General features: G+C 48.5%; 2 protein-coding genes across 2 annotated transcripts in view; both read left to right on the forward strand.

The window, feature by feature from the left end:
• Positions 1-5,877: 5,877 nt before the first annotated feature.
• The window catches only part of LOC141094167 (uncharacterized), a 219,457-nt gene continuing 201,573 nt past the window's right edge, over positions 5,878-23,761 (forward strand). Inside the window, exon 1 of the mRNA XM_073579922.1 lies at positions 5,878-5,919. Coding sequence (XP_073436023.1) covers positions 5,893-5,919 — 27 coding nt within the window. The 5' untranslated portion in view covers positions 5,878-5,892. The remainder of the gene's footprint in view (positions 5,920-23,761) is intronic.
• Positions 11,931-23,669, forward strand: LOC141094138 (uncharacterized). Its single transcript, XM_073579875.1, is given in 7 exon segments — positions 11,931-12,000; positions 12,003-12,115; positions 12,245-12,424; positions 12,507-12,630; positions 12,714-12,811; positions 13,010-13,100; positions 21,888-23,669. Coding segments are annotated over 7 exon segments (2,451 nt in total). The 3' UTR covers positions 23,663-23,669.

Here is a 23,761-nt window from a genome sequence, read left to right on the forward strand (position 1 = left end):
ATAGTGCTCATCAGTCACAGTATATAGTGCTCATCAGTCACTGTATATAGTGCTCATCAGTCACTGTATATAGTGCTCATCAGACACTATATAGTGCTCATCAGACACTATATAGTGCTCATCAGTCACAGTATATAGTGCCCATCAGTCACTGTATATAGTGCCCATCAGTCACTGTATATAGTGCTCATCAGTCACTGTATATAGTGCTCATCAGTCACTGTATATAGTGCTCATCAGTCACTGTATATAGTGCTCATCAGTCACTGTATATAGTGCTCATCAGACACTATATAGTGCCCATCAGTCACCGTATATAGTGCCCATCAGTCACTGTATATAGTGCCCATCAGTCACTGTATATAGTGCTCATCAGTCACTGTATATAGTGCTCATCAGTCACTGTATATAGTGCTCATCAGTCACTGTTTATAGAGCTCATCAGTCACTGTATATAGCGCTCATCAGTCACTGTATATAGCGCTCATCAGTCACTGTATATAGCGCTCATCAGACACTGTATATAGTGCTCATCAGTCACTGTATATAGTGCTCATCAGACACTATATAGTGCCCATCAGTCACTGTATATAGTGCCCATCAGTCACTGTATATAGTGCTCATCAGTCTCTGTATATAGCGCTCATCATTCACTGTATATAGTGCTCATCAGTCACTGTATATAGTGCTCATAGTCACTGTATATAGTGCCCATCAGTCACCGTATATAGTGCCCATCAGTCACTGTATATAGTGCCCATCAGTCACTGTATATAGTGCTCATCAGTCACTGTATATAGTGCTCATCAGTCACTGTATATAGTGCTCATCAGTCACTGTTTATAGAGCTCATCAGTCACTGTATATAGCGCTCATCAGTCACTGTATATAGCGCTCATCAGTCACTGTATATAGCGCTCATCAGACACTGTATATAGTGCTCATCAGTCACTGTATATAGTGCTCATCAGACACTATATAGTGCCCATCAGTCACTGTATATAGTGCCCATCAGTCACTGTATATAGTGCTCATCAGTCTCTGTATATAGCGCTCATCATTCACTGTATATAGTGCTCATCAGTCACTGTATATAGTGCTCATCAGTCACTGTATATAGTGCCCATCAGTCACTGTATATAGCGCTCATCAGTCGCTGTATATAGTGCCCATCAGTCGCTGTATATAGTGCCCATCAGTCACTGTCATAGCTCCAAAGCTTCCCGATTCACGCAGGACAGTACCGTTTTTGACACCCGGGACGCTATTTTTCCCGCATTGCGCTCAGCCGCCACGCCCCCCATGTACCGACCCCATCCTCCCCGTCCCAGAGAGATCCACTGCAGCCTGCAATGATGTGGCTGGGATGATCTGTGGCTGCGCACAGGACCTGTGAGAGGGGAGGAGTTAGGGGGTCACATGATATCTGGAGTGAAGACGCTACAGCTGCTGTGCTGGTTGTCATGGTGCTAGATGAGGTGAAGTTTCTGTGTGGGGTCAGGAGGGGTTTACAGTGTGGATGTAGCAGAGCCGTGTGTGTACGAGGTGTACAGAGCGGAGCCGCGTGTGTACGAGGGGTACGGAGCGGAGCCGCGTGTGTACGAGGGGTACAGAGCGGAGCCGCGTATGTACGAGGTGTACGGAGCGGAGCCGCGTGTGTTCGAGGTGTACGGAGCGGAGCCGCGTGTGTTCGAGGTGTACGGAGCGGAGCCATTTGTGTATGAGGTGTATGGAGCGGAGCCGTGTGTGTACGGAGTGGAGCCGTGTGTGTACGAAGCAGAGCCGCGTGTGTATGAGGTGTACGGAGCGGAGGCGCGTGTGTATGAGGTGTACGGAGCGGAGGCGCGTGTGTATGAAGTGTACGGAGCGGAGCCGCGTGTGTTCGAGGTGTACGGAGCGGAGCCATTTGTGTATGAGGTGTATGGAGCGGAGCCGTGTGTGTACGGAGTGGAGCCGTGTGTGTATGAGGTGTACGGAGCAGAGCCGCGTGTGTATGAGGTGTACGGAGCGGAGGCGCGTGTGTATGAGGTGTACGGAGCGGAGCCGCGTGTGTATGAAGTGTACGGAGCGGAGCCGCGTGTGTACGAGGTGTACAGAACCACGTGTGTGTGTGTGTGAGGCGTACAGAGCGTAGTCGCATGTGTACAGAGCGGAGCCGCACGTGTATGTGTATGAGGTAGAAATAAACATGAGCCCAATACTTTCAACAAAACACAATAAAAACGGATTGTGTTTCAGCCATTGGGTGGTGTGAGCATTGTCTTACTGACTTGTTCACACTTGTGCATGTCACATATGTTTTTAATCCGTTTTTCCTTGCTCAGCATGGATTGGGAGACCCCACCCCTCTCCTGTGTGACATGCACATAAATGAGCTGCCTTACACCACAAGCCCATATACTAGGAGGCGCCTGTCTGTATCCTGTTTATTTAGACACTGTTCACATGTTCAGGTTTTAAATACATTAGATAGGGACTGCTTCGTGAAGGGTTACCGTGACGTGGTGAAGCAGCTTGGTATACATTTTTTGCAAAAAACGTATCGACTAAATACCCTGTATTTGTTATACAGCACTTGCTGATTACTGTCATGTTTTTTACTGCAGAGTATTTTTGCAAAATTGTCATTTTGTGCTTTCTTGTTGTGTTTCAACAAAACACAATGCGGCAATCCATGGAAATAAGCCGCCATAATAATATTATGTTGCGCTCATTAAACATACAAATTTAGAAGAAAAAAGGGAGCAAACGAAGCCAAGTAGTATAAAAATATCAAAATCCTTTATTAAATGCGAGCACAGACAATATATATAAATAACCAGCAAAGTTGAAGATGACAAATAGACACCAATATTAAGAAGGCAGGCGGGGGTGAAAAAAAAAAAAAGACTGCACCTGTATATAACATTAGCCAGGATAGTTTGTTCCACGGCTGGGGGTAACTGAGCGCCACCTGGTAAGCTTTTTCCATATGACTGTCGCTGATATATGATGTAACTTATGATGAATGTTATGGATTCTGCTTGCCGTTATTAGTCCTATTGCCTGACTACACATCAGCTGGTTGCCCTGAGGATATTTTGTCCAGCCTATATGGCGATTATTTGGCATTTGTAACAGCCCTTGTGTCGGCATATTTTACAAACTATCCTGGCTAATGTTATATACAGGTGCAGTCTTTTTTTTTTTTCACCCCCACCTGCCATTGGTGTCTATTTGTCATCTGCAACTTTGCTGGTTATTTATATATATGGTCTGTGCTCGCATTTAATAAAGGATTTTGATATTTTTATACTACTTGGATTCGTTTACTCCCTTTTTTCTCCTAAATTTGTACGTGTATGAGGTGTACGGGGCGGAGCCGCGTGTGTATGGGGTATACGGAGCGGAGCCGTGTGTGTACGGAGTGGAGCCATATGTGTACTGGATGTACGGAGCGGAGCCAAGACTAGTGTACGAGGCATACAAAGTGGGCGTTTCCCACGGACACAGGAGTACATGGCGGAGCCCCGACGAGTACTTTAAAACTCGCACATGATGTTCCACCGGAAGTGATGTGCTGGAAGCTGACCGGAAATGAGATCATTTCATGAGGAGATTGTGACAGAACCAGGAAGGCTTCAGATCCATCACCATGTCCTCCTCCGACAGCGCGGACAGCAGGATCACCTTGGAATCAGAGATGCCGGCCATGTGAGCGGATCATGATATGTCCTGCAGCGGGAGGCTCAGGTGGGCACTATAATGGGAGCCGGCTGCTATAGTATTTTTATAGAAACTTTCTTTCTCTGTTCTTTCTTTCTCTGTTTCTCATTCTCTGTTCTGTCTTTCCCTCTCTTTTTCTTTCTCTCCCTGTTCTTTCTCTAATCTTTCTTTTTTTCTTTCTCTCTCTGTTCTTTCTTTCTCTCTCTTTTCGTTCTTTCTTTCCCTTCTTTCTTTCTTTCTTTCTTCTTTCTTTCCTCTTTCTTTTTCGCTGTTCTTTCTTTCTCTCTGTTCTTCTCTGTCTTTCCCCTCTTTCTTTCTCATTTTTTTCTCTTTCTTTCTTTCTTTCTTTCTCTCTATCGCTCTGTTCTTTTTTACTCTGTTCTTTCTTTTTTTTCTCTTTCTTTGTTTTTCTTTCTCTCTCTCTCTTTATTCTTTCTTTCCCCTCTTTCTTTCTTTCTTTCTTTCTTTCTTTCTTTCGCTCTCCCTCTGTTCTTTTTTCTGTCCCCTCTTTCTTTCTCTCTGTTCTTTCCTTCCCCTCTTTCTTTCTCTCTCTCTGTTCTTTCTTTTTTTTCTTTCCCCTCTTTCTTTCTCTGTTCTTTCCCCTTTTTTTCTCTTTCTGTTTTTTTTTCTATCTGTTCTTTCTCTGTTCTTTCTTTCCCCTCTTTCTCTCTTTCTCTGTTCTTTTTTCTGTCCCCTCTTTCTTTCTCTCTGTGTTCTTTCTTTCTTTCTGTTTTCTTTATTTCCCCTCTTTATTTTTCTCTGTTCTTTCCCCTTTATTTCTCTCTGTTCTTTATTTCGCTCTCTGTTATTTCTTTCTTTCCCCTCTTTCTTTCACGTTCTCTCTCTGTTCTTTCTTCTCTCTGTTCTTTCTCTCTCTGTTCTTTTTTTTCTCTCTCGCTCTCCTTTTTCTTTCTCTCTATTTTCTTTTTTCTCTCTGTTTTCTTTCTTTCTTTTCCTTAGTACCAGTCAGTGTGCCCACAGTACCAGCCACTGTGCCCATAATGCCAGCCACTATTCCCCCAGTACCAGTCAGTGTGATCAGCAGCGCTAAATGGGTGCGGTTGGGTGTGGACATGGGTGTGGTTGGGGTGTGGCCTAAAATTTGCACCACAGCCTTTGTCCCTCTTTCCCTTCTTCAAAGGTTGGGAGGTATGCACTGTATATAGTGCTCATCAGCCACTGTATATAGTGCTCATCATTCACACTATATAGTGCTCTATGTGGAGTGCGGCTCTGCGGGTGGAGGTCAGTGCTGGAGGCTCCATTATTCTCTATGTGGAGTGCGGCTCTGCGGGTGGAGGTCGGTGCTGGAGGCTCCATTATTCTCTATGTGGAGGGCGGCTCTGCGGGTGGAGGTCGGTGCTGGAGGCTCCATTATTCTCTGTGGAGTGCGGCTCTGCGGGTGGAGGTCGGTGCCGGAGGCGCCATTATTCTCTATGTGGAGTGCGGCTCTGCGGGTGGAGGTCAGTGCCGGAGACTCCATTATTCTCTATGTGGAGTGCGGCTCTGCGGGTGGAGGTCGGTGCTGGAGGCTCCATTATTCTCTATGTGGAGTGCGGCTCTGCGGGTGGAGGTCGGTGCTGGAGGCTCCATTATTCTCTATGTGGAGTGCGACTCTGCGGGTGGAGGTCGGTGCTGGAGGCTCCATTATTCTCTGTGGAGTGCGGCTCTGCGGGTGGAGGTCGGTGCCGGAGACTCCATTATTCTCTATGTGGAGTGCGGCTCTGCGGGTGGAGGTCGGTGCTGGAGGCTCCATTATTCTCTATGTGGAGTGCGGCTCTGCGGGTGGAGGTCAGTGCTGGAGGCTCCATTATTCTCTATGTGGGGTGGAGGTCGGTGCTGGAGGCTCCATTATTCTCTATGTGGAGTGTGGCTCTGCGGGTGGAGGTCAGTGCTGGAGGCTCCATTATTCTCTATGTGGAGTGCGGCTCTGCGAGTGAAGGTCGGTGCTAGAGGCTCCATTATTCTCTATGTGGAGTGTGGCTCTGCGGGTGGAGGTCAGTGCTGGAGGCTCCATTATTCTCTATGTGGGGTGGAGGTCGGTGCTGGAGGCTCCATTATTCTCTATGTGGGGTGGAGGTCGGTGCCGGAGGCTCCATCATTCTCTATTGCTGGAGGCTCCATTATTCTCTATGTGGAGTGCGGCTCTGCGGGTGGAGGTCGGTGCCGGAGACTCCATTATTCTCTATGTGGAGTGCGGCTCTGCGGGTGGAGGTCGGTGCTGGAGGCTCCATTTTTCTCTATGTGGAGTGCGGCTCTGCGGGTGGAGGTCGGTGCTGGAGGCTCCATTATTCTCTATGTGGAGTGCGACTCTGCGGGTGGAGGTCGGTGCTGGAGGCTCCATTATTCTCTATGTGGAGTGCGGCTCTGCGGGTGGAGGTCAGTGCTGGAGGCTCCATTATTCTCTATGTGGGGTGGAGGTCGGTGCTGGAGGCTCCATTATTCTCTATGTGGAGTGTGGCTCTGCGGGTGGAGGTCAGTGCTGGAGGCTCCATTATTCTCTATGTGGAGTGCGGCTCTGCGAGTGAAGGTCGGTGCTGGAGGCTCCATTATTCTCTATGTGGAGTGTGGCTCTGCGGGTGGAGGTCGGTGCTGGAGGCTCCATTATTCTCTATGTGGAGTGCGGCTCTGCGGGTGGAGGTCGGTGCTGGAGGCTCCATTATTCTCTATGTGGAGTGCGGCTCTGCGGGTGGAGGTCGGTGCCGGAGGCTCCATTATTCTCTATTGCTGGAGGCTCCATTATTCTCTATGTGGAGTGCGGCTCTGCGGGTGGAGGTCGGTGCTGGAGGCTCCATTATTCTCTATGTGGGGTGGAGGTCGGTGCCGGAGGCTCCATTATTCTCTATGTGGAGTGTGGCTCTGCGGGTGGAGGTCAGTGCTGGAGGCTCCATTATTCTCTATGTGGGGTGGAGGTCGGTGCTGGAGGCTCCATTATTCTCTATGTGGGGTGGAGGTCGGTGCTGGAGGCTCCATTATTCTCTATGTGGGGTGGAGGTCGGTGCTGGAGGCTCCATTATTCTCTATGTGGGGTGGAGGTCGGTGCTGGAGGCTCCATTATTCTCTATGTGGAGTGCGGCTCTGCGGGTGGAGGTCGGTGCCGGAGGCTCCATTATTCTCTATTGCTGGAGGCTCCATTATTCTCTATGTGGAGTGCGGCTCTGCGGGTGGAGGTCGGTGCTGGAGGCTCCATTATTCTCTATGTGGGGTGGAGGTCGGTGCTGGAGGCTCCATTATTCTCTATGTGGAGTGTGGCTCTGCGGGTGGAGGTCGGTGCTGGAGGCTCCATTATTCTCTATGTGGGGTGGAGGTCGGTGCCGGAGGCTCCATTATTCTCTATTGCTGGAGGCTCCATTATTCTCTATGTGGAGTGCGGCTCTGCGGGTGGAGGTCGGTGCTGGAGGCTCCATTATTCTCTATGTGGAGTGTGGCTCTGCGGGTGGAGGTCGGTGCTGGAGGCTCCATTATTCTCTATGTGGGGTGGAGGTCGGTGCCGGAGGCTCCATTATTCTCTATGTGGAGTGCGGCTCTGCGGGTGGAGGTCGGTGCTGGAGGCTCCATTATGCTCTATGTGGGGTGGAAGTCGGTGCTGGAGGCTCCATTATTCTCTATGTGGAGTGCGACTCTGCGGGTGGAGGTCGGTGCTGGAGGCTCCATTATTCTCTATGTGGAGTGCGGCTCTGCGGGTGGAGGTCGGTGCTGGAGGCTCCATTATTCTCTATGTGGAGTGCGGCTCTGCGGGTGGAGGTCGGTGCTGGAGGCTCCATTATTCTCTATGTGGAGTGCGGCTCTTCGGGTGGAGGTAGGTGCCGGAGGCCCCATTATTCTCTATGTGGAGTGCGGCTCTGCGGGTGGAGGTCGGTGCTGGAGGCTCCATTATTCTCTATGTGGAGTGCGGCTCTGCGGGTGGAGGTAGGTGCCGGAGGCTCCATTATTCTCTATGTGGAGTGCGGCTCTGCGGGTGGAGGTCGGTGCTGGAGGCTCCATTATTCTCTATGTGGAGTGCGGCTCTGCGGGTGGAGGTCGGTGCTGGAGGCCCCATTATTCTCTATGTGGAGTGCGGCTCTGCGGGTGGAGGTCGGTGCCGGAGGCTCCATTATTCTCTATGTGGAGTGTGGCTCTGCGGGTGGAGGTCAGTGCTGGAGGCTCCATTATTCTCTATGTGGGGTGGAGGTCGGTGCTGGAGGCTCCATTATTCTCTATGTGGGGTGGAGGTCGGTGCTGGAGGCTCCATTATTCTCTATGTGGGGTGGAGGTCGGTGCTGGAGGCTCCATTATTCTCTATGTGGGGTGGAGGTCGGTGCTGGAGGCTCCATTATTCTCTATGTGGAGTGCGGCTCTGCGGGTGGAGGTCGGTGCCGGAGGCTCCATTATTCTCTATTGCTGGAGGCTCCATTATTCTCTATGTGGAGTGCGGCTCTGCGGGTGGAGGTCGGTGCTGGAGGCTCCATTATTCTCTATGTGGGGTGGAGGTCGGTGCTGGAGGCTCCATTATTCTCTATGTGGAGTGTGGCTCTGCGGGTGGAGGTCGGTGCTGGAGGCTCCATTATTCTCTATGTGGGGTGGAGGTCGGTGCCGGAGGCTCCATTATTCTCTATTGCTGGAGGCTCCATTATTCTCTATGTGGAGTGCGGCTCTGCGGGTGGAGGTCGGTGCTGGAGGCTCCATTATTCTCTATGTGGAGTGTGGCTCTGCGGGTGGAGGTCGGTGCTGGAGGCTCCATTATTCTCTATGTGGGGTGGAGGTCGGTGCCGGAGGCTCCATTATTCTCTATGTGGAGTGCGGCTCTGCGGGTGGAGGTCGGTGCTGGAGGCTCCATTATGCTCTATGTGGGGTGGAAGTCGGTGCTGGAGGCTCCATTATTCTCTATGTGGAGTGCGACTCTGCGGGTGGAGGTCGGTGCTGGAGGCTCCATTATTCTCTATGTGGAGTGCGGCTCTGCGGGTGGAGGTCGGTGCTGGAGGCTCCATTATTCTCTATGTGGAGTGCGGCTCTGCGGGTGGAGGTCGGTGCTGGAGGCTCCATTATTCTCTATGTGGAGTGCGGCTCTTCGGGTGGAGGTAGGTGCCGGAGGCCCCATTATTCTCTATGTGGAGTGCGGCTCTGCGGGTGGAGGTCGGTGCTGGAGGCTCCATTATTCTCTATGTGGAGTGCGGCTCTGCGGGTGGAGGTAGGTGCCGGAGGCTCCATTATTCTCTATGTGGAGTGCGGCTCTGCGGGTGGAGGTCGGTGCTGGAGGCTCCATTATTCTCTATGTGGAGTGCGGCTCTGCGGGTGGAGGTCGGTGCTGGAGGCCCCATTATTCTCTATGTGGAGTGCGGCTCTGCGGGTGGAGGTCGGTGCTGGAGGCTCCATTATTCTCTATGTGGGGTGGAAGTCGGTGCTGGAGGCTCCATTATTCTCTATGTGGAGTGCGACTCTGCGGGTGGAGGTCGGTGCTGGAGGCTCCATTATTCTCTATGTGGAGTGCGGCTCTGCGGGTGGAGGTCGGTGCTGGAGGCTCCATTATTCTCTATGTGGAGTGCGGCTCTGCGGGTGGAGGTCGGTGCTGGAGGCTCCATTATTCTCTATGTGGAGTGCGGCTCTTCGGGTGGAGGTAGGTGCCGGAGGCCCCATTATTCTCTATGTGGAGTGCGGCTCTGCGGGTGGAGGTCGGTGCTGGAGGCTCCATTATTCTCTATGTGGAGTGCGGCTCTGCGGGTGGAGGTAGGTGCCGGAGGCTCCATTATTCTCTATGTGGAGTGCGGCTCTGCGGGTGGAGGTCGGTGCTGGAGGCTCCATTATTCTCTATGTGGAGTGCGGCTCTGCGGGTGGAGGTCGGTGCTGGAGGCCCCATTATTCTCTATGTGGAGTGCGGCTCTGCGGGTGGAGGTCGGTGCTGGAGGCTCCATTATTCTCTATGTGGAGTGCGGCTCTGTGGGTGGAGGTCGGTGCTGGAGGCTCCATTATTCTCTATGTGGAGTGCGGCTCTGCGGGTGGAGGTAGGTGCCGGAGGCCCCATTATTCTCTATGTGGAGTGCGGCTCTGTGGGTGGAGGTCGGTGCTGGAGGCTCCATTATTCTCTATGTGGAGTGCGGCTCTGCGGGTGGAGGTAGGTGCCGGAGGCCCCATTATTCTCTATGTGGAGTGCGGCTCTGCAGGTGGAGGTCGGTCCCGGAGGCTCCATTATTCTCTATGTGGAGTGTGGCTCTGCGGGTGGAGGTCGGTGCTGGAGGCTCCATTATTCTCTATGTGGAGTGCGGCTCTGCGGGTGGAGGTAGGTGCCGGAGGCTCCATTATTCTCTATGTGGAGTGCGGCTCTGCGGGTGGAGGTCGGTGCTGGAGGCTCCATTATTCTCTATGTGGAGTGCGGCTCTGCGGGTGGAGGTCGGTGCTGGAGGCCCCATTATTCTCTATGTGGAGTGCGGCTCTGCGGGTGGAGGTCGGTGCTGGAGGCTCCATTATTCTCTATGTGGAGTGCGGCTCTGTGGGTGGAGGTCGGTGCTGGAGGCTCCATTATTCTCTATGTGGAGTGCGGCTCTGCGGGTGGAGGTAGGTGCCGGAGGCCCCATTATTCTCTATGTGGAGTGCGGCTCTGTGGGTGGAGGTCGGTGCTGGAGGCTCCATTATTCTCTATGTGGAGTGCGGCTCTGCGGGTGGAGGTAGGTGCCGGAGGCCCCATTATTCTCTATGTGGAGTGCGGCTCTGCAGGTGGAGGTCGGTCCCGGAGGCTCCTCACCAGAACTGTAGCAGGTATAGACCCCAATATCCACAGGTGTCCCTTCTAATTGGGGAAACTATCACCTCTAATAATCCTCGGACAGTTCTGGGAAACAGGGAAAGTGCCTCTTTATGGAGGGGACAGAAAGTCTGTTTAGTGTCTTTAGCTTCATAGTATCAGCTCTAATCCAATGGTGAGAGAGCGATTTACCCTGAAGAGTCACAAATTGTGGGTTTGTTATAAAATGTTATATTTAGAGGGTTTTGTGTTGTCTCCTTATAATGGTGGGCACTGTACTGAATAAGGAGAGTGCCACTGACTGTGGTGCCTTTCCTCCCCTTCCATTATGAGTAATGGAGCTTGCCCACCCACGTTGTGGTGGGGCGGGGTTTTAATGTTATGGGGCCAATGGGATCAGGAAGGGGTTAGCACAGCCCCTTCCTGTGGCTATATATCACCGGATCTGAGGCCGGCCTCCCTCTTTCCTCCTGAGATCAGATCCTGGAAGTGCTTGTCCCACCTCCCTCCCTTTTTGTTATGCTTGTTTACTAATGTTCATTCTGTTCTGTGTATTGTAGTGTCACAGCGGTGAAAGAAGGAATGGCACTAAGTTTCGGCTTGCTGGCTGACTTGCCTGCGAATTCAGAGCAGGGCATTTGGCGGCAAGTGCGTTTTAAAAGAAGTTAAGTGCCTCTAAATGGTTGTTTAAGAAAACATTCAATAAAGCTGTGACCGACCTTCACCCATCATTTGGTTTCTGAGTTTGATTTATTATGGTTAAGTGGAGCAGACGAAATGCTATTGGGGTTTAACCCTGGGTCACAACAGTCGAATCACAATGATGGATTCAAACGACCCAACTATGAAAGGCGGGAACCAAGTATACATGTATTACTCTCATAGTACGGGGTCCCCATACTCAGTGTAATGTTCCCACAGTGCTGTGTTATTTTGGTGTTTATCATGTAATATACGGAAGCCTTCAGGAAAATGCTTAAAAAACCCCGTACATAGAGATATTATCATCAAATATGTCCAGTCTTGTTCTTACAAACAATCTTTTATAAAAGCCGCAAACTTCTGTGTGTGAATCAGACCTGAGATCTAACGTGATAGAAGATTACAGTGCGGGGAAGACGGGAAACCTTCATATAGACGGCCGGTGGGGATGGAGTCAGTGACGGACTCTGGACAAATATGTTTCTAGAGCCGTAGTAGAAGATGAAGATGTCGTCCTCATCATGAAGTAGTTATTTCTCCTGTCCCGTGTAATGAATATCTCCTGCAGTATTGCTAATGCCGATTCCAGTGTCGGTAAATGAGACAAGAATTAGCGTTATGGAAGATGAGTCTATGAGGAACGTATTCAGCTGCCGACTCCGAGGGAGAAACTGCTTGTTGTCTGTGGCCTAAATATATAGGTTTTATTAGTAGATGTAAAGAAGGAAACTAAATACTGTAAAATAATAAATCTCCTCATATGTTTCCCGTATTATCTCCAGTAATTGTATTATTACACAGGATTTTTATGATGTTACATCGGCTCATCTTCTTCTCATTCAGGTGTCTACAATATCGGATCCTCTCAGTGAAGATCTTCTACAAAAGAGAATTTTCCTGATTTACCCATCAAGGATGGATATGGACAGAGACAAGATGGTGGAGAGGATATTACACCTCACCCTAGAGATCCTCTTCCATCTTACTGGAGAGGTGAGAGATTCTGATGACGTCACATTACATCATTCTTATGTATGGGAATAACAGATGGACAGAACTGGAGAGGTGAGGACTCTGGAAATGTCTGTAGTGAGATTTATTAATGTCTCTCTCCATAACCAGGATTACACAGTAGTGAAGAAGACCTCTAGTGAGCGCTGTCAGGACCCTGTGTCTGAGGGATGGGGAAGACCCCAGAGCGCAATCACGGGGCCTCCACCTCACCCCCTGATACATGAGGACATCAATGACCAAAAGATCCTAGAACTCACCTACAAGATGATTGAGCTGCTGACTGGAGAGGTGACACTGCTGGGAATGCTGGGACATTATACTGTAACGCTATGAAGGGATCGGGGGATGACGGTATCATTGTATGTGTCAGGTTCCTATAAGGTGTCAGGATGTCGCAGTCTATTTCTCCATGGAGGAGTGGGAGTATTTAGAAGGACACAAAGATGTGTACAAGGACATCATGATGGAGGTTCCCCAGCCCCTCACATCACCAGGTAATAGACAGGACTAAATACACACGGCCTATAATTATCTGTATGTAAAGAATGAATTCAGTCCCTGTATGTGTTTCCTCCAGATCTATCCAGTAAGAGGACAACACCAGAGGGATGTCCCCATCCTCTTCTTCCACAGGACTGTAAGCAAGAAGATCCCAATGTTCCTCAGGATCACCAGGTAGATGGAGAGAAGGTGTCATGAGATCTCCCCTATGATGTGTAGACGGCTGTGAAGGTCTTGTGCTCAGTCTTGTTTTATCCACCAGTATTATATGTTTTATACTTGTGTAATGAGAACGGTGGAGATGGCAGGATTATTGCTGATCATAGATGTGACTTCTCCATCTGTCTGTGACTTTTACAATATTTGTTTCAGGGTGAAGATCTGACTCATAATAATACTACAGAGACATATGTGAGGGGTGATGAGCCGTGTAAAGAGGAGATTACTACTTATAAACGGTCAGGTGAGTTGTAACCACAAAATATAAAGAAGTCAGATATTTTTTTTGGCGGCTTTTTCGATGGTGTAGTCCGATGTTAGCACCATGCCGGGTTCCCGGCTTGTCAGCTCACTCACTCGTGCTGCAGTTGGTTCCTCTCTTCCTCATGCTCCCAGCAGCACTTCCACCTGGGTCTCTGGCCATGTTCTGAGGGCACACGCGCGCTCCCGCCCTCTTAAAGGGTCAACGCGTGCACTTGCTATTTCCTCCCCAGCCAATGGTTTTGAGGCATTATGTGTATATTGCTTCCTCTCCACTGGGTAGGTGCCTGAGCAACCTTCCTGTTTCAGTCTATGTTGTGTAAGGTCGCATACCAGTACAAATCCCGCTTGCTGCACTGTGAAGCTAATCCCGCTTGCTGCACTGTGAAGCTAATCCCGCTTGCTGCACTGTGGAGCTAATCCCGCTTGCTGCACTGCGGAGCTAATCCTGCCTGCTGCACTGTGAAGCAAATCCTGCCTGCTGCACTCTGAAGCAAATCCTGTTTGCTGCACTCTGAAGCAAAACTTGCTTACTGCACTCTGGCACAAACTCTTTCAGCTGCACTCAGATACAAGCTCTGCCTGCTGCTGTATCCAGTCCGCCCTTCGGGTCCAGCTGCTGCGCGACAGATAGTCTGCCCTGGAGTGGCACCTGGCATTCATCGGGAGCCAAGTCTAATCTCACCATGCTCTAGTGAATAGTCAGGTGATCGCTTAGTCATGTCCCTCCAGGCTCTCCGCAGTTTGTGGCACAGTGGTTCCACAAACCACAACTGTGACAGTTTTCTCAGGCCATGGATCCCGCTGGACCCCGGACCCTGCCCGTACGGACCATGTACCAGGAGCTTTGCCGACAGAAGATTGCACAGGAAGAGCTGTCCACACAGTTGCAGGCCTTAAACATCCCTCCAGGGTTCCAGCATCTCGAAGCAGCCGTGTCTCCTCCAGAGACTTCCCAGACAATTTGCTTAGTTCAAGATCTTGGCCACTGACTCGCAGCCCCACCATGTTTTGACGGCAATCCGAAGCTCTGCCGTGTGTTCATCAACCAGGATCGGCTACATTTTGAACTTCTTCTGCACCACTTCCTGCTGGATCGAGCCAAGGTGGTGTTTCCAATGTTGCACCTTGGAGGTGAGGCTCTGGCATGGTTGAACACATTGTGGAAGAGCGAGGATCTGATCATCTCCAATTTGCCTGCATTCTTGGAAGCTTTTTGCAAAGTGTTCGATGAACCCGGGTGAACCGCCTCTGCAGCTTCTGCTTTGCTCCGTTTACAACAGACCAATTCTTCTGTGGGGGCAATATGCGGTACGCTTTCGCACTCTGGCGTCCTCGTATGGAACAATGAAGCTTTGCTGGCGACATTCTGGGAGGTTTCCGGAGATATTAAGGATGAGCTAGCCGGTCGAGACCTACCAACCACCCTCAACGACCTGATCACTCTTGCTATCTGTATAGGCCTCCACTTCCATGAGCGTGCTAGTGAGGTGGCATGAGAAAGAAAACCGCAGCACCTGGCTCCGGTTCTTTTTTCAAGGACCGGAGAAGCTCCGGCATCTTCGGGCAGTAGGGGAAGTCTCCCTAAACGGAAAGAACGTCTCTCAACCCCTGATTCTTGCTGTGGCTGTGACAGCCAGTGAATCTCGGTTTGTTGAGTCAGCATATTTGGATTCCGGGGCAGCCAGAAATTTCATCCTTTCAGGCTGTAGTGAATCGATTCCAAATCCCAGTTCAGCCACTTCAGAACCCCATGGCAATAACATCTGTCGATGGGCGAACTCTTCTGGAGACGGTTCGTTTGGCTACTGAGCTGCGTGAGATCCGAATTGGGATGCTCCATACAGAGAAAATGGTCGTCTTTGTCATCTCCAACATGTCTCACGCCTTTCTCTTGGGCCTACCATGGCTGCGTCAGCACGAACCTGTGTTGAACTCTAGAGGTGCTCCGCTGGGGACATTTCTGTCATGAGAGATGTCTGGCTCCTGTACGCCTGGCTAAGGTCCTGTGTAGTACGGCATCGATGCCCGGTTTGCCGTCTGCCTATTGGTCCTTTACCGACGTATCTGACAAGAAGGAGGCAGAGACTTTGCTGCCTCACAGGCAGTATGACTTCCCTATTGACTTGATTCCCAGGTCTACACCCCCTAGAGGCCGAGATTACCCTCTGTCCCCAGCTGAGACTCAAGCTATGTCGGACTACATCCAGGAGAATTTGGCCAGGAGTTTCATTCAGAAATCCTCCTCTCCTACTGGGGCCCGGTTTTTCTTCATCAAGAAGAAGGATGGATCTCTACGACCCTGTATAGACTATCGAGGTCTCAACCAGATCATGGTGAAAAATAAATATCCTATCCCACTGATTAAGAGGTGCCTGGATCTTTACCAAATTAGATTTAAGAGGCGCCTACAATCTAATCCGCATTCGCCGGGGACGCTAATGGAAGACGGCTTTAAACACCAGGGACGGACATTATGAATATCAAGTGATACCCTTTGGTCTTAGTAATGCATCAGCCGTTTCCAAGAGTTCGTCAACAATATCTTCTGGGACCTGCTTTATACCTGTGTTGTGGTGTACCTGGACGATATTCTGGTATTTTCCCTGGATCTGGCCTCTCACAGATGAACAGTTTGGCAAGTTCTTCTCTGTCTTAGGTAGAATCGTCTCTACGCCAATTATGAGAAGTGCGTTTTCGAACAGTCCTCTCTTTCTTTCTTGGGATACATTGTCTCAGATACCGGACTCAGGATGGATCCTGAATAGGTCTCTTCCATCCTTAAGTGACCACTGCCTGTGGGAGTCAAAGCGATCCAAAAATTGGCTTTGCTAACTATTATCGGTAATTTATTCTGCACTTCTCTACTCTGACTGCTCCCATCTCTGCCATTACCCGAAAGGGAGCGAATCCAAACTGGTCCCCTGAGGCTGAAGAGGCCTTCCACTCTCTCAAATGGTTCTTTTCCACCGCACCCATTCTGCATTGTCCGGATGTGAATAAACACTTCTTTCTTGAGGTGGATGCATCCACATTAGGGGACAATGCTTAACCAGAAGTTTTCCTCGGGTCGCCGTGTGTCCTACAGCTTCTTCTCCAAGGCCTTCTCTGCTCCAGAACGTAAATACTCCATTGGGGACCGTGAGTTGGTCGCCATTGAGATGGCTTTGGGGGAGTGGCGATATCTGCTGGAGGGCGCAGTTTATCCAGTAGTGATCTACACAGACCATAAGAACCTGGCATATCTCCAGTCCGCTCAGAGACTTAATCCTCGCCAAGCCAGGTGGTCTTTGTTTTTTGCCCGCTTAACTTTCTTTAGCATTTCAGATCCGGTGACAAGAATGTCAGAGTTGATGCCCTCTCTCGCTCATTTCTGTCTGGGGAGCAAGAGGAGGATCCTCAATTCATCATTGAACCCTCTAAGATGGTTTTGGTCACCCCTATCTGCCTGTCGTGAATTCCTCCAGAAAAGAATAAAGAATTACAATTGATCTCTTGTCATTACTGGTGGCCATGCATGAGGAGGGAAATCTATGCTTATGTGGCTGCCTGTCCGACTTGTGCCCGCAATAAAGTTCCTAGACAACTTCGTACCGGTTCTCTCCTGCCGTTACCCATACCATCTGTTCCTTGGCAGCATATAGCAATGGACTTCATTACGGATTTGCCAGTTTCCAAGGGTTGCACCGTCATCTGGGTAGTTGTGGATTGCTTCTCTAAAATGGCGCATTTTACCCTGTTGTCTGCTCTCCCATCCACTCCTGAATTGGCAGACAAGCTTCATCAAGCATATTTTCCGTCTGCATGGATTTCCTTGCCACATCGTATCCGGTCGAGGTTTGCAGTTTACTTCCAGATTCTGGTGAGCGCTCTGTAAACATCTGGATATCGTCTTGGATTTCTCCTCGGCCCATCACCTTCAGTCCAATGGACAAGTGGAGCGTGTCAACCAGGTCCTGGGAAACTACCTGCGACACTTCGTCAATGCCCATCATAATGATTGGGTGAAATTACTTCCCTGGAATGATCTCTCATATAATAATCACGTTGGTGAAGCCTCGGGAGAGTTGCCATTCTACACTGTTCGGTCGGCAACCTGAGGTTCCCCTTCCAGTGACGGTTCCTTCTGATATGTCGCTGCGGCAGATGTCCTTTCCAATGATTTTGTGAAGTTGTGGGAGGACACCAGAGTCACGTTCGGAGCATCCTCGGTTCGTGTTAAGAGACATGCGGACAGTAGCCGCCTGGATCCTCCATGCTTCTGTCCTGGAGACAAGGTATGGCTTTTGTCCAGGTACATCCGGCTGAAGGTCCCCTCTTATCGGGCCTTTCGAGGTGCTGAAGTGAGTCGACGAGGTCCCCTGTAAATTGAAGCTACTTCCTTCTCTGTGGATTCCAAATTGCTTTCATGTATCCCTACTGAAGCCAGTCATCCTGAGTCCCTTCTTCAAGGATCCCAATACCGCGCCCATGCCAACAGCCTTGGATAATGTTTTTGAAGTGGAGAGCATCTTGGCCTTCAAGAGGGTGAGAGGCAAGACCTTCTGCCTCGTTGACTGGAAGGGATTTGGTCATGAAGAGAGGTCCTGGTAGCCCAAGGAGAATATTCACGCTCTGAATCTTCTCCGGAACTTCCTCGGTGGCCTGAAGAGGTTGGGGCGTAAAGGGGGGGATACTGTTTGCGCCACGCTCGGTTCCCGTCGTGTCTCCTCACTCACATGCACTGCAGTTGGTTCCTCTCTTCCTCATTCTCTGCTTGCTCCCAGCAGCACTTCCAGCTGGGTTTCTGGCCATGTTCTAAGGGCACGTGCTTGTTCCATCCCTCTTAAAGGGCCAGCACGTGCACTTGCTATTTCTCTTGTCACCTTCCACGACAGCCACATCGGAGGTTGTCTTCCCCGCCCTGATGGGGGACAGGAACACAAGAGGTTAAATACCCCTCCTCTTCCTGCAACCACCCGTGTTTTCCTGTCCCCTATGGAGCATGAAGAGGTCTACGATGGTGCTGCCGTTGCCGGCGATCGGAAGCACCCTACGTCTTTCACTTGTACATGCTGGGCAGCCGAGGCCGGGGGCCCTGCTCTCCAGTGGCTGCTCCCATCTCCTCCTGCTCGGTGGACTCGTGTCCCTCCCGCCTCTCCTGCGCCTCCTCGGGAGGTAAAGCGGGGCGGTGACGTGTGCGTCGGTGGGCCAAAGGGGGGAGGAGGAGCACAGATGACGCTGGACCCACGATTTTTAAAGATCCGGGTGGGGAGCACCAGGTAAGACAACCTGTATGACGCTGACTACAGACGGACATGGATGGTGATAAACCCTCTCTCTCTGCTTCTGCGGAGCCCAGCGTACCCCCCTCCTACTGTAAGTAGCAGATGTCGGCCCTGGCTATCCTACCTTTATTCCCTCCAGTGGCTTAGCTTACCTTCTCTCTCTCTCTTATAGGGAGAAAAGGTCTCTGACCCTAAGAGGACCAGCTGCAAATGTAAAATGTGTGCTGCTAGACTCCCCTCTTCATCTGGAAAAAGCTCTGCCAATCCTGTACAGAGGAGGTCCTATGTTCTGAACAGCCCTCTCTTCTGGATAGCATTAAATCCCTCATAAAACAGGAGCTTCAGGCCTCCATGGCCACTTTATTCCAGATCCCGGTGCCACAACCACCTCTCTCTAAGAAGAGGAAGAAAGCTCCGATAGAATCTGACCCAGACTCGGGTGACATTCAGTCCTCTGGTTCGGAGGACACTTGGGAGAATGAGGGTTCTACTTCCACTTCCACTCCTAAATCGGTGAACAAACAATGTTACTTTTAGTTCCAAGGATATGGGTGAACAAATCAGTATGGTTAGGGGCACCATGGGGGTGGAGTTGGAAGAAGTTAAATACACGGTACAGGATGAGATGTTTGGGGGTCTGAAGCCCAAAGATCAAAAGGGGTTTCCTGTACACGAGAACGTACAAAATCTGATCCTCCATGAATGTGGCCTCTCTGAAAATGGCCTCAGCGTGCCCTCTGAGCTGAAAAACTGTTTCTGCCTGGATGGTGATAATTCCTTATCGGAGACCCCAAAGGTAGTCGTGCAGGTGTCCAGGGTATCTAAGAAAACAGCCCTTCCCTTTGAGGACTCTTCCCAGCTCAAAGATCCTATGGATCAAAAAATTGAGAGTTTATTAAAGAAGTCGTGGGACACCTCTACAAATCTGCTAAATGCTAATATAGCTTCCACATGTGTGGCCAGGTCCCTGTTTCTATAGCTATATTTTGAACTTCTTCCACGCCACTTCCTGCTGGATCGAGCAAAGGTGGCGTTTTTAATGTTGCACTTTGGAGGTGAGGCTCTGGCATGGTTGAACCCATTGTGGAAGAGCGAGTATTCGATCAGCTCCAATTTGCCTGCATTCTTGGAAGCTTTTCGCAAAGTGTTCGATCAACCTGGGTGAACCACCTCTGCAGCTTCCTTCCTCACCATCGGAGTCTATAGTGAGAAGTCAGGTGATCGCTTAGTCACACCCCTCCAGGCTCTCCGTGGTTCGTGGCACAGTGGTTCCACAAACCTCGACCGTGACATCTGGCCATATCACAATCATCTCATCATTGTTTTGCCGCTAGACCACAACATGTTCCTCCACCCAAAACGGTTCAAATGACGTTGGTCATTGGAAGTCCTTTCCTATAGAAGTTACAACCTGAAGGAGCCACCTATGACTTGGGATAAGAAGACACTGATAATTACCTACCCAGTTCTGTAAACTGGAAAGTCAAATGACCGCGTATGTAGAATGTGCTGACAAGTTAGAAAATCACTTGAAGAAAAATATTAAGATGTGTATTGTAATGATGCTGTTGGCTTCCTAGATCCCTGATATCTTATTGGATGAATCTACCTCTGTATAATAACAACAGAGTTTCCTCTTATCCTGACTTTTCAATTTAATATTGACTAACTTGAAACGGGGTCGTGAGAAACTACGTAAAACCATTACACCTGTGCGATGATATATCTCTAAGCTGTGTGTGGCTGATGGCTGTAATATTCATGCCTGCAGGGGATGTGTTGGAATGACTCGAGCCCTGATTTCCTGAATTCACTCTACGTCATAAATTCCATTATGTTTTCAATCCTAAGGAATTCAGATTACTGCACAATCTCTCCTGAAATGGGGAGACTAATACTTTCTCTACCCTTCTGGTCAGGACTCACAGTAGGTCCAATGGTCCACCATAAATGAGTGCAAGTCCTGTTTAGTATTGGATCTTGCCCCTCATGCATATGTTGTTGAGGATGTAACATGTGTTTTTTTTCTCTGTCTATTTTTTTTTACAGTTTTTCATATTGTATGAGTTGTGCTGGAATTGGCCTGCCTCACTTATGTGAGCCTGTAACTTCATGGTAGTCTTTAAAAAAAAAAAAAAAAAAAAAAAAGGTTGCCTTTGCCTCTTCCAAAGGCCCAAGATCTTAATTTTAAAACACCACATCCCTGCAATATTATAAAAAGTCCTCCTTGAATGTCTAATACTTTTTAAAGAAACTCATTTAATGGAAAATATTGCCTGAGCTCTAAATTTATTTGCTGTTCTGTGATGTGACATGGCAAGAAGAATAGTTAGATAGCCGGGTCACAAACAGGAGAGCAGAGGAAATACAAAAGCAGAAGATGCTAGTGTAGTCAGTAAACGGGCCGGGGTGACAACAATCGGGAGCTGAGCACAGGACTGAACCAGAGGAGAACAAGGCTGTGCCTGGCAGCTTCCGACAATATGCTTCTAGTTTTAGTAGGGCGTGGTGCTTTCCTGTTGGCTGAAGCAGGAAGCCGATTACTTCAGTTGGACACCACACAATCCCATACTGCTAGACTGGATGGTACTACAGGTCCCAGGCAACCTAATCTTTTTGGAAGGACAGAACCTGTGCCATCCAGAGTTTCTGGTTGCTATGTCTCCTCCATCACCAGCGCCACCTGCAGAATGAATAAGGTGGCGCCTGATGGCAGAAACAGACGTTGCAGGAGCAGATACCAGAAAAAATGTGACACACCATTTTCAGAAGTCCTAATATGACAAAATACAAAACCAGAGCAGTAGAAATCCCAATAAAGTGTCTCAATTTTGGAAATTATAACCCTCAGGGAATTAATCTATAGGAGTAGTGACTTCTTTGATTTCACGGCCACTTTCTGGAAACTAGAACTGAGTGGATGTTGGAGAGTGAAAATTGCACATTTGCCATTTTATTACCCAACACAGAGTGTTCAGATTGTGCTTCAGGAGACACACACCTATATTAAGTGGGTTCTTCTCAATATAGTAATGCCAAATACCTGGATGTTGAATGTGGTTTGGGCGCACTGAAAGGCTCACAAGTGAGGGAAAGATTTGACTTTGGGAGAGCAGATATTGCTGGATTGGTTTATGGAAGTCATGTTGCTTTTCAAGAGCCTTTGAGCCACTAATAATGTGGAAACCTCTGTTTTTCCTCTGGCACATGATGTACCTGAGTGAGGCTTGTTCTTTGTGAGATGAGTAGAAGTTTTTATTGTTATTTTCACCTACATTTGGGAGGCAGAATGAACAAACAGTCGAACACCACTCTACTGGTTCATCCTATGAGGTTTTCTATCAGACTGTGAAATGTCATTGTCTTGGTTTATAATTAAACTTTTTCAACATTGTTTAAGTAAAAATGTTTGAATGTCTGTCCAGCCTCTGTCCAGCCTCTGTTAAAAAGTATAAATTTCAAGGATGTTATTCAAAAATAATAATTGGATTTTTTCTTGGCAGATGACTGTACCAAGAGATCAGAGGGACAGCTGACATCTTCAATTTTTAAACCAGATGATCTTGAGAGTACACAGGAGACAATTGAAGTGAATGTCATTACTCCAGATATACCATCATTCATTTGCAGCAAAGATCTACCATCTGATCCTTTGAAACAGGTCCTGCCTTCTGATTCATTACCGACCCCTGAGGAAAATCAAAGTCACAAAATAAGCATTAAAAAACAAACTGATAAAGCAAAGAAGCCATTTTCACGTTCAGAATATGTAAATCGTTTTCCCCTCCAAAAGTCTTTTCTTAAATTTCAAAAAATTCACACAGCGGAGAATAGATTTTCTTGTTCCAAGTGTGGGAATTGTTTTAATCATAAATCACATCTTGTTAAGCACCAGAGAACCCACACAGGGGCAAAGCCATTTTCATGTTCAGAATGTGGGAAATGTTTTAACAAGAAATCAGATTTTGTTAGGCACCAGAGAATTCACACAGGGGAGAAGCCTTTTTCATGTTCAGAATGTGGAAAATGTTTTACAGTGAAAGCAAATCTGATCAAACATCAGCGAACTCACATGGGAGAGAAGCCATTTTCATGTTCAGAATGTGGAAAATATTTTAACCAGAAATCAAATCTTATCACACATCAGAGAACTCACACAAGTGAGAAGCCTTTTTCATGTTCAGAATGTGGGAAATGTTTTAATCATAAATCACATCTTGTTAAGCACCAGAGAACCCACACAGGGGAAAAGCCATTTTCATGTTCAGAATGTGGGAAATGTTTTAACAAGAAATCAGATTTTGTTAGGCACCAGAGAATTCACACAGGGGAGAAGCCTTTTTCATGTTCAGAATGTGGAAAATGTTTTACAGTGAAAGCAAATCTGATCAAACATCAGCGAACTCACATGGGAGAGAAGCCATTTTCATGTTCAGAATGTGGAAAATATTTTAACCAGAAATCAAATCTTATCACACATCAGAGAACTCACACAAGTGAGAAGCCATTTTCATGTTCAGAATGTGGGAAATGTTTTAACCAGAAATCAAATCTTACTGTACATCAGAGATCTCACACAGGGGAGAAGCCTTTTTCATGTTCAGAGTGTGGGAAAGGTTTTAACGGGAAATCAAATCTTATCACACATCTGAGAACCCATATAGGGGAGAAGCCTTTTTCCTGTTCAGAATGTGGAAACTGTTTTAACCAGAAATCAAGTCTTATCACACATCTGAAAACTCACACAGGGGAGAAGCCATTTTCATGTTCAGAATGTGGAAAATGTTTTATCCAGAAATCAAGTCTTATCATACACCAGAGAAATCACACAAGTGAGAAGCCATTTTCATGTTCAGAATGTGGAAAATGTTTTAACCAAAAATCAAGTCTAATCACACATCAGAGAATTCACACAGGGGAGAAGCCATTTTCCTGTTCAGAATGTGGGAAATGTTTTAACCAGAAATCAAGTCTTATCACACACCAGAGAAATCACACAAGTGAGAAGCCATTTTCATGTTCAGTATGTGGAAAATGTTTTAACCAGAAATCAAGTCTTATCACACATCAGAGAACTCACACAGAGGAGAAGCCATTTTCCTGTTTAGAATGTGGGAAATGTTTTAACAGTAAAGCAGGTCTTGATAGCCACCATAGAACCCACACAGGGGAGAAACCTTTTTCATGTTCAGAATGTGGAAAATGTTTTGAGAATAAATCATCTCTTCTTCGCCATCAGAGCAGTCACACGGGGGAGAAGCTTTTTTCATGTGCTTAAAGGGAATCTTTCACCTCGTTTTTGACATATAAGCTGCGGCCACCGCCATTAGGGGCTTATCTACAGCATTCTATAATGCTATAGGTAAGCCCCCGATGT

This window comes from Dendrobates tinctorius, unplaced genomic scaffold (genome assembly GCF_039654945.1).
Source record: "Dendrobates tinctorius isolate UK_male_01 unplaced genomic scaffold, ASM3965494v1 ptg000063l, whole genome shotgun sequence".
Lineage (NCBI taxonomy): Eukaryota > Metazoa > Chordata > Amphibia > Anura > Dendrobatidae > Dendrobates > Dendrobates tinctorius.